This window comes from Corapipo altera, unplaced genomic scaffold (assembly GCF_003945725.1).
Source record: "Corapipo altera isolate COAL_440 unplaced genomic scaffold, ASM394572v1 140b, whole genome shotgun sequence".
Taxonomy (NCBI): domain Eukaryota; kingdom Metazoa; phylum Chordata; class Aves; order Passeriformes; family Pipridae; genus Corapipo; species Corapipo altera.
The window spans coordinates 171,174-184,030 of NW_020884956.1; the positions used below are offsets into that span (position 1 = coordinate 171,174).

Consider the following 12,857-nt stretch of genomic DNA (forward strand, 5'->3'; position numbering starts at 1 on the left):
CAGCATTTTGTAGCGCTTTGCTGGAACGTGGGGTGCTGGCTCTGACTCTGAAAGTGCCTTTGGGTACCACACAGCAGATCACAGCCTGGCAGTGTCAGAGCCTCGTGTCACCCCACAAACAGCTGACCTCGGAGGGAACGGTGGTGCCTTAGACAGTGTGAAACGTGCCTGTGCCCTTCACTGGGCTTCAAACAGACATTTAGTGGGTGTGCAGGGATGAGAGAGGATTGAAGAGGGACAAGACACTGTACAGCTGTTGGGTGGGTGAGCAGATGGAATGACAGTGGCATGGAGAGGTCTGGGAGCCACCTCAGGGAGGATGACTGTGACTGATGCTGCAGTGGTGCAGGACTGCAGCAGCTCAGGGCTGGCAGGAGGCCGTGCTGTCCCAGGAGAACCAACACCTCCTGCTCCATGTCAGGATCCTGCCCTCAAATGGGCTGTGCTTTCAAAGCCACCAACAACCTCTGGCTAAGAATAAACCTGGATTTACACCCTAACTGCAAGCATGGGGTAATTTTGCTAACTGGTCATTGTCTTCAGGCAATAACGTTGATAATACACAGATTTGATGGGAAATTGGCAAATAAATTATTATAAGAGTGAACTGATCATACATGAGCAAGAAATGTGAGATGTTATCAGCTATGCTGAGTCTGAAGAATTATATATCCTAAACATATTCAAATTGAGATTTTCCCTGCTCCCTCCCAGGAAATGCAGAGTGGGACCCAATACAAAGCCCTTCCTGTAAAGGACGATGTGGAAAAATCTGTCTTGTAGATCTTGGTAGGTGTCTGAGCTATGAAACCACTGCATCCAGCTATACAGGGTCAGCAATCATGTTCTGTCAGGGACAACAGAGGGGTTCTAAAACTTGGAGCAGAGAACTCCCTTGAATTCAGTCCATCCTGGTGTGGCTGCAGACAAGGGGGAGAAGCAGATCTTGGGTGCCAGTGTTGAACTCCAGCGACCAGAGAGATGGAGGTGCCGGAGGAAAAGGCAGGGGAATTAAAATCCACAGATACTCAGAGAGTAGCTAGAAAAAGAAGGTCATACTTGGCAGGGGACCTTGTCTGAGGGTGGGTCTATAAACGAAAAACAGTGTATTTTGACAAGAAACATTCAGAGGAGACACATGCTTAGGGGATTCCTTGGCAAATCACCAAAAAAGTCCATGTATTCACAGGAAAGTGAGGCAAGGATATGCCTGGAAAACTCTCCTGTCTCATAGAGAGATCATTAGCTTCTGAAAGAATTAATAAAGCCTGTGCTGGTTTTCTCTGGAGGACACAGCCTCCAGAGAAAGGGGTGGTAGAGCCCAGGTACCCCAAGAGGTGCACTGTGTGACAACTCATGGCTTGGGCCACAGGGCCCAGAAATTCTGTTGTCCTGAAGGGGAAAGGCTGGGAGCAGAGAGGTCCCAAACACAGTGTGCTACAAACCATCAGGGGAGGCTCTCTGGGATCTGTGACCCCACACTCTTCCCACCTGGACAGCGTCGCTTCACGGAAAATTATTCCTTCTGTCACAAGTGATGCCACAGAAAGCATGAGCTTTTATAACTACATTACAAACACATGAACATATCTTTAATAGAGGGTTATACAAAAATATGAATTACCAAGAATGGAAGGTATTTACCTCGTATAGCAGAACAACTCAGAGAGAGCTCACAGCAATTCTCTGAGTTAAAAACACTAATCAGGGCTACAAAATGGACAGGCTTCTGATGAAAACTCTTGTTCTGCTTTCTAACAAAACTTCAAGGTGGTATCAAAATTTCCAGTGACATCAAGAAGCTGGGGGTTGCTGTGGTATACAGGGATTTGGACCTTCTTTTCCACTGGAAGGCAATGAGACATCTGCCACTGAGTTCAGTGGGAGTAACACTGGAGGCTCTGGCAATGCCCTTGGGTATTCCACACTGCCTGTCAGGAGCTTGGACTTCTGGTGCAGGTTTGCTTTCCAAATGTAAGAATTGTCTCACTCCCTTGGATAAATACAATTTGCAACTCACTTTACGGATGTGCTGGAGGTTTTGCAGCCCTTACAATCTGTCATATAAATACACATTCAAGTGTCAATGTGTGAAGGGGCTGCTTTAGAGGTCCTCTGGGTGAAAACAGGAATGGAATTTCTAGAGGAAATGCTATCAAAGATGAATAATTTGTCTACTTAGCCAGTTACTTTAGAAATAAGACGCTGATGGTAAGAGTCACTAGAAATCAACAGGGTTTTTTTCTCTTTTTTACCTGTACCTCAGAACTACAAGAGTTGGGAGTTTCAGTAGGAGAATTTGCTGAAAACAAACTGAAATTAAGCCTTAGTCAGATCCAGGTAAGTCAACATCAGCCTCCTTGTACCTCCAAAGCTTATCAACTTTATTGGTAATTTTGGGTATGCATGGAAAGCGGCCTCAAGTAGCTATACAAAAAGGGAATAATAATGTAATTTCTGAGGTAATTTGTGTGACCACTGACATTATGCTGTTGGTGATCACAATTTCTTTTTTATGTTTCTCATCTCCCTTTGCCCTTCACCCTCTGAAAGGCCAGCTCTTCTTCCTGTATGCTGTTCCATTCAAAAAGCCAACTGGAAAGGTATGTAGTGCCTAAGGTGAGTGCCAGTGGTTTAAATACCACCTTTGACAGTGGCTGTTTAACTCTCTTCTCCTTTGTCACGCCAGTTGTGCACTGCTCAAGTTCTCTCCTTTTTTAGATGAGAGAATTTATGTAGCCCATAAAAATTTACTGGAAAGAGGATGGCTACCTCCTTTAATGCCTAATCTGGCACCCTTTACTTATGCAAATTTAATCAGTGGACAAATGCTCTGGTCACAGCAGCTGCACTAATACAAACAACATCAAAGACTTTGCCAAAGTTGCTCTGAAACAACTCTGGGATCACTGAAATGCAAAATTTGGCCTCTGGCTTCACATTAACAGCCATTCACTCACTTGAGTAAGACTTCCAGAACTGGGTCCTTTTTCTTCCCAAATTAGAGCCAACCACATATCTAACCTGGGAACAGCCAAACAGAGCCAGCTGAGAGGGCAGAGCACAGTCAATCCTAACAGATTACAATAAGAAATGTATCACGCTGCCTGCTGTCAGGTGTAATTTATATCATACCAGAGGGGTGACTGCAGAGCAGGTATGGGCAGGAACTGGTCATATCTATACTTGCTCCTGCTGGGCCCGATCTGGCCAGCTGCTGGGAGCTCTTCCCTCTCACTGAAGTCAATGTGGACCGAGTTTGTTCAGGACCAAACAGGACTGGACCTCCTCAAAACACTAAGGAAGTATAAACACAACTTGATTTTTTCTGTTTCCCATCAGCATGTGGTGTTTCTGTGCATGCACACCCAGGCTGTATTTATACACATGCTCACAGTCTAAACATCCATGTACATTATCAGCTAAAAATCCTACAAGCTAAAAGCCTATTTAGGATTTGGGAGCACGGAGAAAGCAATAGGGATTGTAACACAAATAAACAGGAAGTTTATTCCCACAGCTTTCAATTTCAGTGAGCCCACACTATTTTATGTGACTTCACTAAGATTTAGCAAAGCACTTCAGCATATGCTTACATCTTCTGCTGAAATACGATCTACAAATTTGTGTGACTTCTTGGATTTGAAGCTTTTAAACTCGTGCTCAATTCAGGAGTTTGATGTGCTGTCCAAAATAATGCAGAAAGCTCTGTGAATGGACGAGCATGGCCATGCCTCTGGATGTGGCCATGCATGTTACCTCTGAGCACAAGCTAACAGTGCCCCGGCGTTATTTCCAGATGTTTTGCTCAGAAAAGCTACCTCCTCCTTCCTGCACCTGTGAGAGACCCAGGAGTCCTCTCCCAGCCAGATCACTGCAAGGACAGTCTGTGCCATATGGCAGATACACAACAGGGCAGGGAAGCACCATCAGGAGCTCCAACCATTCCCACTGGAATAACTGCAAGTACTCTGCCTTAACCAGGAATGAGAGCAGGCCAGACTCAGTGGGGGGTAACAACCAAGTCTATTATGCAGTGCTGAAGAAGAACAAATAATATGTAAATATATATAAAAAGAAGGAAAATATAATAAATTATGATGTAGCCTTCGTCCAGCCTCATAATGTATGTAGCAATATGTCCTACTTGGGATGCTGGTGAAGGGTCTCATCCTGGAAGTTCTTACTTCAGTAAGAGCTGAAGTTTGAGCAGCTAAAAAAGCCTTCAAGCCTTATGAGATAACATAGCAATGCAAACAAAAGACAGCACACAGCAAAACATCAGGCAGCATGGGAGCTCTGGTCAGTCACAGTTTTGTACTTTCAGTTTAAACAACGTACAAAATCTGAAGAAATATGCTTCTGTTATTTATCAAACAGGCAAAAAAAAATTGGTTCAGTACTCTATTCTCTTGAAACAAAATCTGTGAATTTATGTATATTCTTCCAAAGCTTCCGTAACTGAAGCTTTTATTAAGTAAGTTTGATGTGGGGCATATTTTAAACATAGTGTCAGCAGCGATATTTTAAAACGTGGAAACAGATGTGCCACTCTATTACAACTGCTGAATCTTCTCTGTATTTTTTAATACTATGAAGCATTTGCCTGTTTCTCTGTTACAATCTCTCTCCACTGAACAGATTTCTTCTCTATGATTAAAATAGTACCACACAGACCTCATTAAACAAACTGTCCAGAAAAATCACATTATTTTGGTCTGCCAATAAAATACAGGTATTCTAATAATTGGGCTTTTTTTCCATAGAGAATTTCAGCAGCTCCCTTTCCTTGGAATGAAATCACAGCCATATGCTTTATGACATCAGAGGCATTTCAAGGTGTCTCCATAAATGTCATTTATTGCTTGGGAACCTGCCAAATCTGCAAAACCCCTTAGTTCTTTTAAAGGAAAAATCTTCAAATGAAACTATATCTTTACATTGGTTGTCATACCAAAAAAAAAAAAAAAAATTAAAAATCGATCACTTACAGAATTCTGGCCATGCAGGACAAAACCTCTGGCAACCAAACCTGCTGACCTGGGCTTTGGTTCGGTTTGGAGTCAACAGTGTGCTGGGCACCCTGACACTGCACATTCCCACCTGAGTATGTATGAGGCACCCTCTGAATTGTCTCAGTGACAAGAACATGCACTGGTTTAGTGACCATAACTGAATCAAAATCAGGTACATCTTAATATACTGCTCCAATGAATGTTCTTTAACCCTTAACAATGTCACAGGCCTGACCCTGCCCTATCCCTCATGGTGCCCAGTGCCCTGCAGGACTGGGAGCCAGGCAAACAACAGACACTGTGTCATACACAAACATCATCTCATGCCACATCTATTCATAATTTGGCATGTCTGGGGTATACTCTGAGAGAATACTGGCCAGATCCATACAAATCTCTCCAGACACGTCACCAACCTACCCAGCACAAAGCAGCCACCTTCGAGCATGCAAGGATTCAATCCAGCCTGTCCAGAGAGGGTCAGCCAGCCCTGCCCAAGGGAACAACTGCTGACACAGAGGCACACAGCTCCCAGTGAGGTCACGATTTGGACTGGCCCACAGAAGCATCCATTACTCCCAGGGTAGCAGAACCATTCTGCTTTCTTAAGGAATTAAAAACCAGGTTTTTTCCCCCTACATCTGAAAGAAAGAAGTTGCCTGGTGCAGTTGGAAATAATCTAGGGCAGCACACCAACAGGTGCTTCAAACGTATCAGCACAGCGCAGGAGATGTTGAGAGAGAAAATGAATAGGCTCTCTAAATAATACATAAATTTTACAGGCTTTTTTTTTTCCTGCAGAACCCCAGTGAAGTTACTGTATAAATCGGAACCTGAATTATTCATAAGCGGTGAATATAAAATAAATCGTACTTCGCACTGCAATATCCCTCACAGGTACCTGCCTCCTTCCACGCAGTGAACAGTGAGCCTGCAAACACCAGGCTCTTACCTGGAGTCTGGGTACTTGGTCAGGGTAGCCAGGCTGCTGGTGTACATGTGTCCTCCTACATCGATGTGCACGGGAGCGTTCGACTTGGTGAGCTGAGCTGGGAGAGGAATTCCTTGAGCAGCCAGAGGAGAAACCGGGGACCGTGTTAGAGACAGACGGGACATGCTTCTTCCCTCCTGCGGCGGGGAGGCAAAAGAGAACAGTTTCTCTTAAATGTAGCAGTGTGTTACCTTTCTTTCCATCTGTGATCACAGATCTAATCAGATCATTTTTGCATCTGCCTGATCACATATTCAGCTAACAAATTATTGCCACCACTGTAATTAAGTGTATTTGCATCGTTTTCTCCTAAGTACCAGAGGGGAAGAGAAAGATGCTTATTAGCAATAAGAAATCAAGAAAAAAAAAATTTTCAAGGTGTCAGCCTCAAGGGGCATAAAACAAACTGCAAAATTCTAATTAAAGGTCGTGGGCTTATGTGTTAGATGTGAAATATCCCCTGACAAACGAATAACCAATTTGTGAATTGGGATTCAGGGGGTTTTTGCAAGTTTGTCGCAGTAACAAGACACCTCTAAATTAGTGACTTCCTCAGTACCTAGGGCATTTAGTTTATACATGTAGTAAATTTCACATCAAACTAAGATCAATTTTCTGGTTTATTTTCAATAATTGTGAAATAAATGGATAATTTTCAGTTAAGCCTTAATATTAGACCTAAACAACTAATAAGCTTTCAAACTGAAAGAATTAATGCCTGGAAGCAGCGAAAACAGAAAGATATATAAACTGACCCATGTTTTCATGACAAGATACATTAGAAAGTACTATACAATGCAGCATGTGAAATTATAAATTCAACAATCCACCTAATGTTTCCTGCCCTAAAAATACTGGAAAATTAGTGAAATTACTGAATTGAGTCCCAAAATCTTCAGCAAAATCAAATCCAAAAATACTGAAGTGTCTTAAAAATGAACAGGACAACCACAGCAAAAGAAAATTCCTCAGTTCTCTTCTGTAAGAAAAGCACAGCCTATTCTGCATGAAGCGTGTGTCTCAAAGCTGATTTCAGTTCAATCGGTGCAGACGGCACATGTCAAATGGAAAAAAACCCTTTCAGAAAAGTTTAGGAAAATGTCCATCCATTCTCCCCCTTATGGGGAAAGCAACATATGCAAAACATTACAGTTGAAGACATTTCTGAATATAATCTAATTTTCTTGGTATTTTGTAATTCAAGCATGCTACCAAGCACCCAGGCTCTTCCTTACATCTGACAAGCACTTTACATGCAGCACTGCAAAGTGAATTCCCATTTCTCCCACATTACTTTGACAATGTTTCTTAGAAATCTGAAGCTGGTCTCGCCTTTCTCTTAGCAGTATTTTGCCTGGCTATGCCACTCGATGAACACACAATTAGCAACATTCTTTGCAAAATAATTTCCAAGCTCTGGAGAAAAATCGTAATACATCTGAACGGCTTCACAAAGTCATCACAACATCTCCATTTACTGTATTTCATCTTGGTTAGCTCCTAAGAATTTCTTGCATCTACAGCACAGAAATACATCACCCCATTATGAATCCACATCCTTTTCTCTTCGGAGGCTGGACGGACATCTGCACTGAACACGGCGCAAGTACCAACTCTGTCCTAGGACTTCTGTGTCAGCCGATGCGAAATTGGGCATTAACATTTTTACTACAGCACCACCTTCAAGGAAAGTGACTGAATCCTTTCATGACTGAAGACGTTGCTTTCTTGTTTCCCACAAGAGCCTGTTGTGGCCAATCTTCAGTAAATATGTCATTTAGCATAAATAAAAGAACTAAGTTTTAAAAACAACTTAGTCTGTAAGTACCTACAGTATTCTAGCGACATGTTTACTAATCTGTGGGTGCCTCATCTGTCTGCCAACACAGACAAAGGTTGCTGTTTTTTTTCTTACCAAAGAGCACTGTAAACTCATGTTCAGTCTCTACTCCTTCACTTAAATGAAAGGGTCAGAAGATCCAGGCTGAATGTCAACCCTGTCTTTGTTCAGACCTCAACCATTATCACTAATGATAAAGGTACTGACTTCGCATGGTACAGGGCTGCCTTAGAAATAAATCTCATGCAGTTTCACAAAACAAGAGTCTAATTAGGGCTCATCTGCACCCCTTGTTACAATTTCCAAATGAAATCAAAGGACTTCCAGTCCTCTGTAAACGTGTCTTACATTTAACCATTTGTCTTGAAATACAGACTTCAATTTTAAAATATGCACAGATAGCTAAAGATCAAGTGATATGAATCTATTTGTGCATATTTAAACACTGCTGCTATCTTAGGATTTTGTTTAATGTTAGTATACCAGTAAATTCCTTGATCTGTAAAGACTGAGATTCTCAGTGAGGCCATACTCACACAGTAGATATTTAATTTATACTATTCACTGGAGGGACCTTTTGAACAATCCTCTGCTTTTGGCATTTCTCAGCTAGAGCATGTGTTGAAAAAACACTTAATTATAGAAAATCACTGGAAAGCTAAAATAGTTCTCAAACTTTTATGGCTTTTCATACTTATTGAGGGTGCCACTGGCTTTCTAGGGGAGAGGAGGAAAAGGGGAATTAAAACACTGGCTTTTCCCCTGGTTGGAGAGGATTCGTACTAAAAAAATGAATCCTAGATTTTTATTAAAGTTGTGGAATTCAATCATTTCCGTATGAGCAAATTATCAAGGGGCACAATTGCTAAGCACTACATAAAGGGCACTGAGAACACTCCTATTGCTCCAAAAAAAATATAAATACCCCGTATTTCTTAAGGTACCGTAATCCTATTTCTAATGACTCCTTCCTCTTCTTAATGTAAAATGCAGCTAAAATTCATCACACTGAGTAATGTACTTTTTTTATGCACAAAGCAAAATCCTAAATGTATTTATCCAGTGATAGTCTTTATGCACATATTTTCTAATATGGATGTGAAAATTAAAACCTTAAGGGTAAATATCACAGAAACACTAACAAACTTCATTTATTAAACCATGTAAAATAATCCTTGCTCTTTAGTTGCCTACAACAGGATACAGCATCCCAACTAGTGGCACAGGCAATAACCCTGCTCTAATAAGTAACACAGGAACCTGCTGAAGGCAAAATCAATAGAGCCTGATTCCCAAATTATGTGAATATTTAGTTTTTCAAACATTACACACCAAGATCTTTCAGAGCCAGCTTATCTTTTTCTGCCTTTCTAAGCTAACTGCATAAGTACTGCTTGTAAAAACTATTTGCCCATGCAAAGTGAAATAATCACAATGCCATGCTCATTTACACACAAAATGATTTTGTGTCCCATTGTGCTCACAGTTGTTCAGCTCTCTAGGGGTGATTAAACTAGCTATGCTGCTACAGCTTGAGATGATTTCACTGAATCGTTTCTCCATGAAGTTGCTTCTTTGCTAAGCTGTTATTTTAACCATAAAAGGTAAACAGAAGGCAGTTGTAAGAGCTCCATTCAGCTCCGTGCCCAGGGCTATAACCCTAGGGCAGAGAATGCTGAAAGACTGCAGAATTTTCCAGGGTGTTGCCTTTCTTGCTCTAAAGCCTTCAGGAATACTGTTCATTTAATACACACTCTAGATGATACATTTCAGATCCTACTAAAAGAAAGACTTCAAAAGTGTAAGAACTTTTGGGCGGATGAAGCTTTCCCACCTCTGCACATAGCTTGGGGCCATGGTAACCAATACTGCTGTTGATGTTGGGAAAATACAGGAGAAATAAACTGCACAGAGCAGAGCAGACAGATAGGGACAAGGGAGGTGAAAGGTTGCAGGAAAGAAACAGGCAGCAGTCTGGAAGGAGGAACGAGAAAAAAGGGAAAAGAATAAAAAAGGAGGCGGCTCTGAAGGAGGGACAAAGTTAAATCAAGGAGCAGGCACTTAAAAGACTACAGATGGGAAGCAAGACTAATTAAGGATGTAAAAGCGCTTTGTTTCTAAAGTTTATTGTTGCCAGGATAAAAATTAATTGAAACTAATGCTGTTATTCACTCGTGCAGTTTAATTCCTTCATGCACATTTAAGACGTGAAATGAAAGCGGCAGGTTTACGGACCTGCCATGGAGCTGCTCTCCCGGGGAGCCGGGGCGGGGGCGGGTCGGGCCGCAGGACCCGGGCCCGGCTGCACCCCCCCGGCACGGCCGGGCTGCATCCTCGGGGAAGCCGCTCTCCCTCCTCAGGGACCCGCATTTCTGTACCAGCGGACCCAGCAGGGGTAAAACCACCCAGCGCAGCCCCCCGAGCGCCCCATCCCCGGCACTGCGGGCCAGAAGTTCCCCCGGCGCTCCCGTGACTCCAGGGCAGCGTCTGCGTCCCCAGCGCCGCCGGAGGGGCACAGCCACAGACTGGGCAATTACCTTTGTCTGCCTAAACAGGGCCGGCGACCGCTCGGGTCTGCCTGCACAGCCACTCCGACACAACTTGCCTACGCCGTGCTCCGAGCCCAAAGACAAAGCGGGCCGGGGGGGCTGCAAACCTTGGGCTCGGGGGCTCCAAAATTAAAAGTCCATAAACATTTGCACACACTCCACGCTGCTTCACTGAACGCTGGACCGAGTGACAGAGGAGATCGTGCCCAAAACTTTTACGGCGGGGGGGGAGGAATGGGGGGAAGGGAGCTCCCTCTGGAGATCTGGTTACCCCCCCTCAAAAAAAAAGGGGCGACAAAATAGAAAAAGGGGGGAAAAAAAGGAAAAAAAAAACCAAAAAGGAAAGGCTTTCTCCTTCCTCCCCCCTTTGCCCCCCCGCAACCCGCCTCTCTCGGGCAGTCTCCAGTCTATTTAGTGCAAGTTTCACGTCACCCAAATGCCTTTCCCTGCTGATGGTCAGGGAAATCACCAGCGAGCAACGCACCCGGTCACTCAACTTCTGCCTTTTTCTTTTGAACACACTGTATGCCCAAAGGTAAAATTCAACCAAAAAAAAAAAAAAAAAGGCACAACATGGCGTCCTTTACTTATTCCCACATAACAAGAAAGGAGATGTCTTAGATGAATGCAAGAAAAAAAAGTCAACCCCGAATCCCCGATCCTTCACATTTTCCGCGCAGCCAATGGTGGTGAGCATTAGCCAGGCTAATGTATTAATTTTGCAGAAGTGTGCCACATCGCATGCAGGAGCAGGAATGCAAACTATAGCCTAGAGTGGTTTGAAGTCTACCCCAAACCAAGCCTTCCACTCTCACTGGCGCCAGAGTTTCATTCACAGCCCGCCCGTGTTTTCCATACGCGGCGCTCCCCCATTGTCGCCCGCCTTCCCTTTGTGCCGAGCCGCCCCGCCGCCAGCCCCCGCGCCCCGGCCCGCGCACCCCCGCGCCGCGCTGCCCTCCCGCCGCCCGACCCCGCTCCGCGTGTACCATGCGGGAGCGCGGAGCGAGCCGCGCTGCCTCCGCCGCGCCGGGGCTGGGCCGTCTTCAGAGCCGGGGCCGGGGGGGCAGCGGGAGCGCGGGCACCCCGGGCCGCGGGGCTCCGCCGGCGCTGCCCATGCTGGAGCGGAGCAAAACAAAACATACACACGCACGCACACACACACACGCGCGCACACACACACGCGCACACACGCGGCGCTAGCAAAGCGGGGCGGCCGCAAACGGGTCCTGTAGCTTTAAAAAAACACCCCTCCGCCCGCTCTTGCTCCCCGGAGCCGGCAGCCGAGTGAGTTTGAAGAGGCACTTTCCAAAAAAAAAAAAAAAAAAAAAAAAAAAAAGGCAGGAGCAGGCGCGAGCCGCGCGGTGCGGACGCGATGCGCTGCCATGCGATGCGATGCGATGCGATGCGATGCGCGGCGGGCGCGCACGGCGCGCTCCTGGCCCCGCACGGGCGGGCAGGCGGGCGGCTGCGGGAGCCGCTGCCGCGGTCCTTACCTTGAGCACAGAAGATATCTGCCAGCCCCCCTTTGGCTTTGGGCTCTGCCGGGGCTGTGTGTGGACGGGCTCAGCTTTTTTTGCTTTTATTACTATCTTTGCTCCGCAGATCCTGCTGTGATTATTATTTTTTTTTAAAGCTTCTCCGTCTCCTCTCTCTCCCCCTGTTTTTGCTGCTTCTTTTTCTATTTATTTTGTGCGTGTGTGTGGATGTGTGTGTGTGTGTGTGTGAGGGGGAAAAAAAGCCTTTAAATGAAACTGCCGAGGCTGTTATGAGAAGAAAGGCAATAATCCCGTCTCTAAATAACAGAGGGAAGGGAGAAGAGGAGGAAAAAAAGCGAATTCTTGCTCAGGGCTTTGCAAACGCCTGCAGGGCAGAGGATTAGGCTACAATTAGCTCAGCCCTTTGCTCTCGCCCTAGCTAATTTTGCGATGAAAATTGGATATTTTTCCCTCCTTTTGGTGAAGGTCTGCAGATTTATTCCCCCCACCCCCCAAGAATAAAATAAAATACAGCCCTTGAAAATGAAATAAGGCTGGGAAGGCGGCCGGCTCCCCAGCCCGCGCCCCCGGCGCCGCCGCCCGCAGAGCCCCTCCGCGCGGCCGGGGCGGGAGCCCTGCGCTGCCCCGCGGAGCCCCGCGCAGCCCGGCCCGGCCCGGGGATAACGGTTCGGTGTTGGGGAGGATCAGGCCACTGTCACGTCCTTCAACAGACTTACTGAAAAGAAGAAGGAGGAAAAGAGGGGGGGAAGGGGGGGAAAAAAGCTGATTTTAATCATTGTCATTTGGTCTGATGTAATATTTCCCCAGGCATTTTCAACTAGGCATAAATTTTCAGCTCCCAAATAAGTAACACAGGGCACGTTTCTCACATCTCTTGACTCCTCTGTTACAATTAGGGTAGCACCCACTCTGCACTTGTTGATAAACTAGATCAAGTTCAAAAATAAATAATAAAAAAATGGCCCC

At 45.1% G+C, this 12,857-nt stretch overlaps 1 protein-coding gene across 3 annotated transcripts in view; it reads right to left on the reverse strand.

The window, feature by feature from the left end:
• KCTD15 (potassium channel tetramerization domain containing 15) overlaps positions 1-12,345 on the reverse strand; it is a 44,123-nt gene extending 31,778 nt beyond the window's left edge. The window contains exons 1-2 of one of the 3 annotated variants that reach the window (XM_027663727.1): positions 11,889-12,345; positions 5,968-6,143 (exon numbers count right to left, since the gene is read on the reverse strand). In XM_027663727.1, the coding sequence (XP_027519528.1) occupies positions 5,968-6,131 (164 nt within the window). In that variant the 5' untranslated portion in view covers positions 6,132-6,143; positions 11,889-12,345. Of the gene's footprint in view, positions 1-5,967; positions 6,144-7,545; positions 7,915-11,381; positions 11,676-11,888 lie in introns of those variants that run through there. The other 2 variants (XM_027663726.1, XM_027663725.1) reach the window with 2 other exon arrangements.
• Positions 12,346-12,857: the final 512 nt, after the last annotated feature.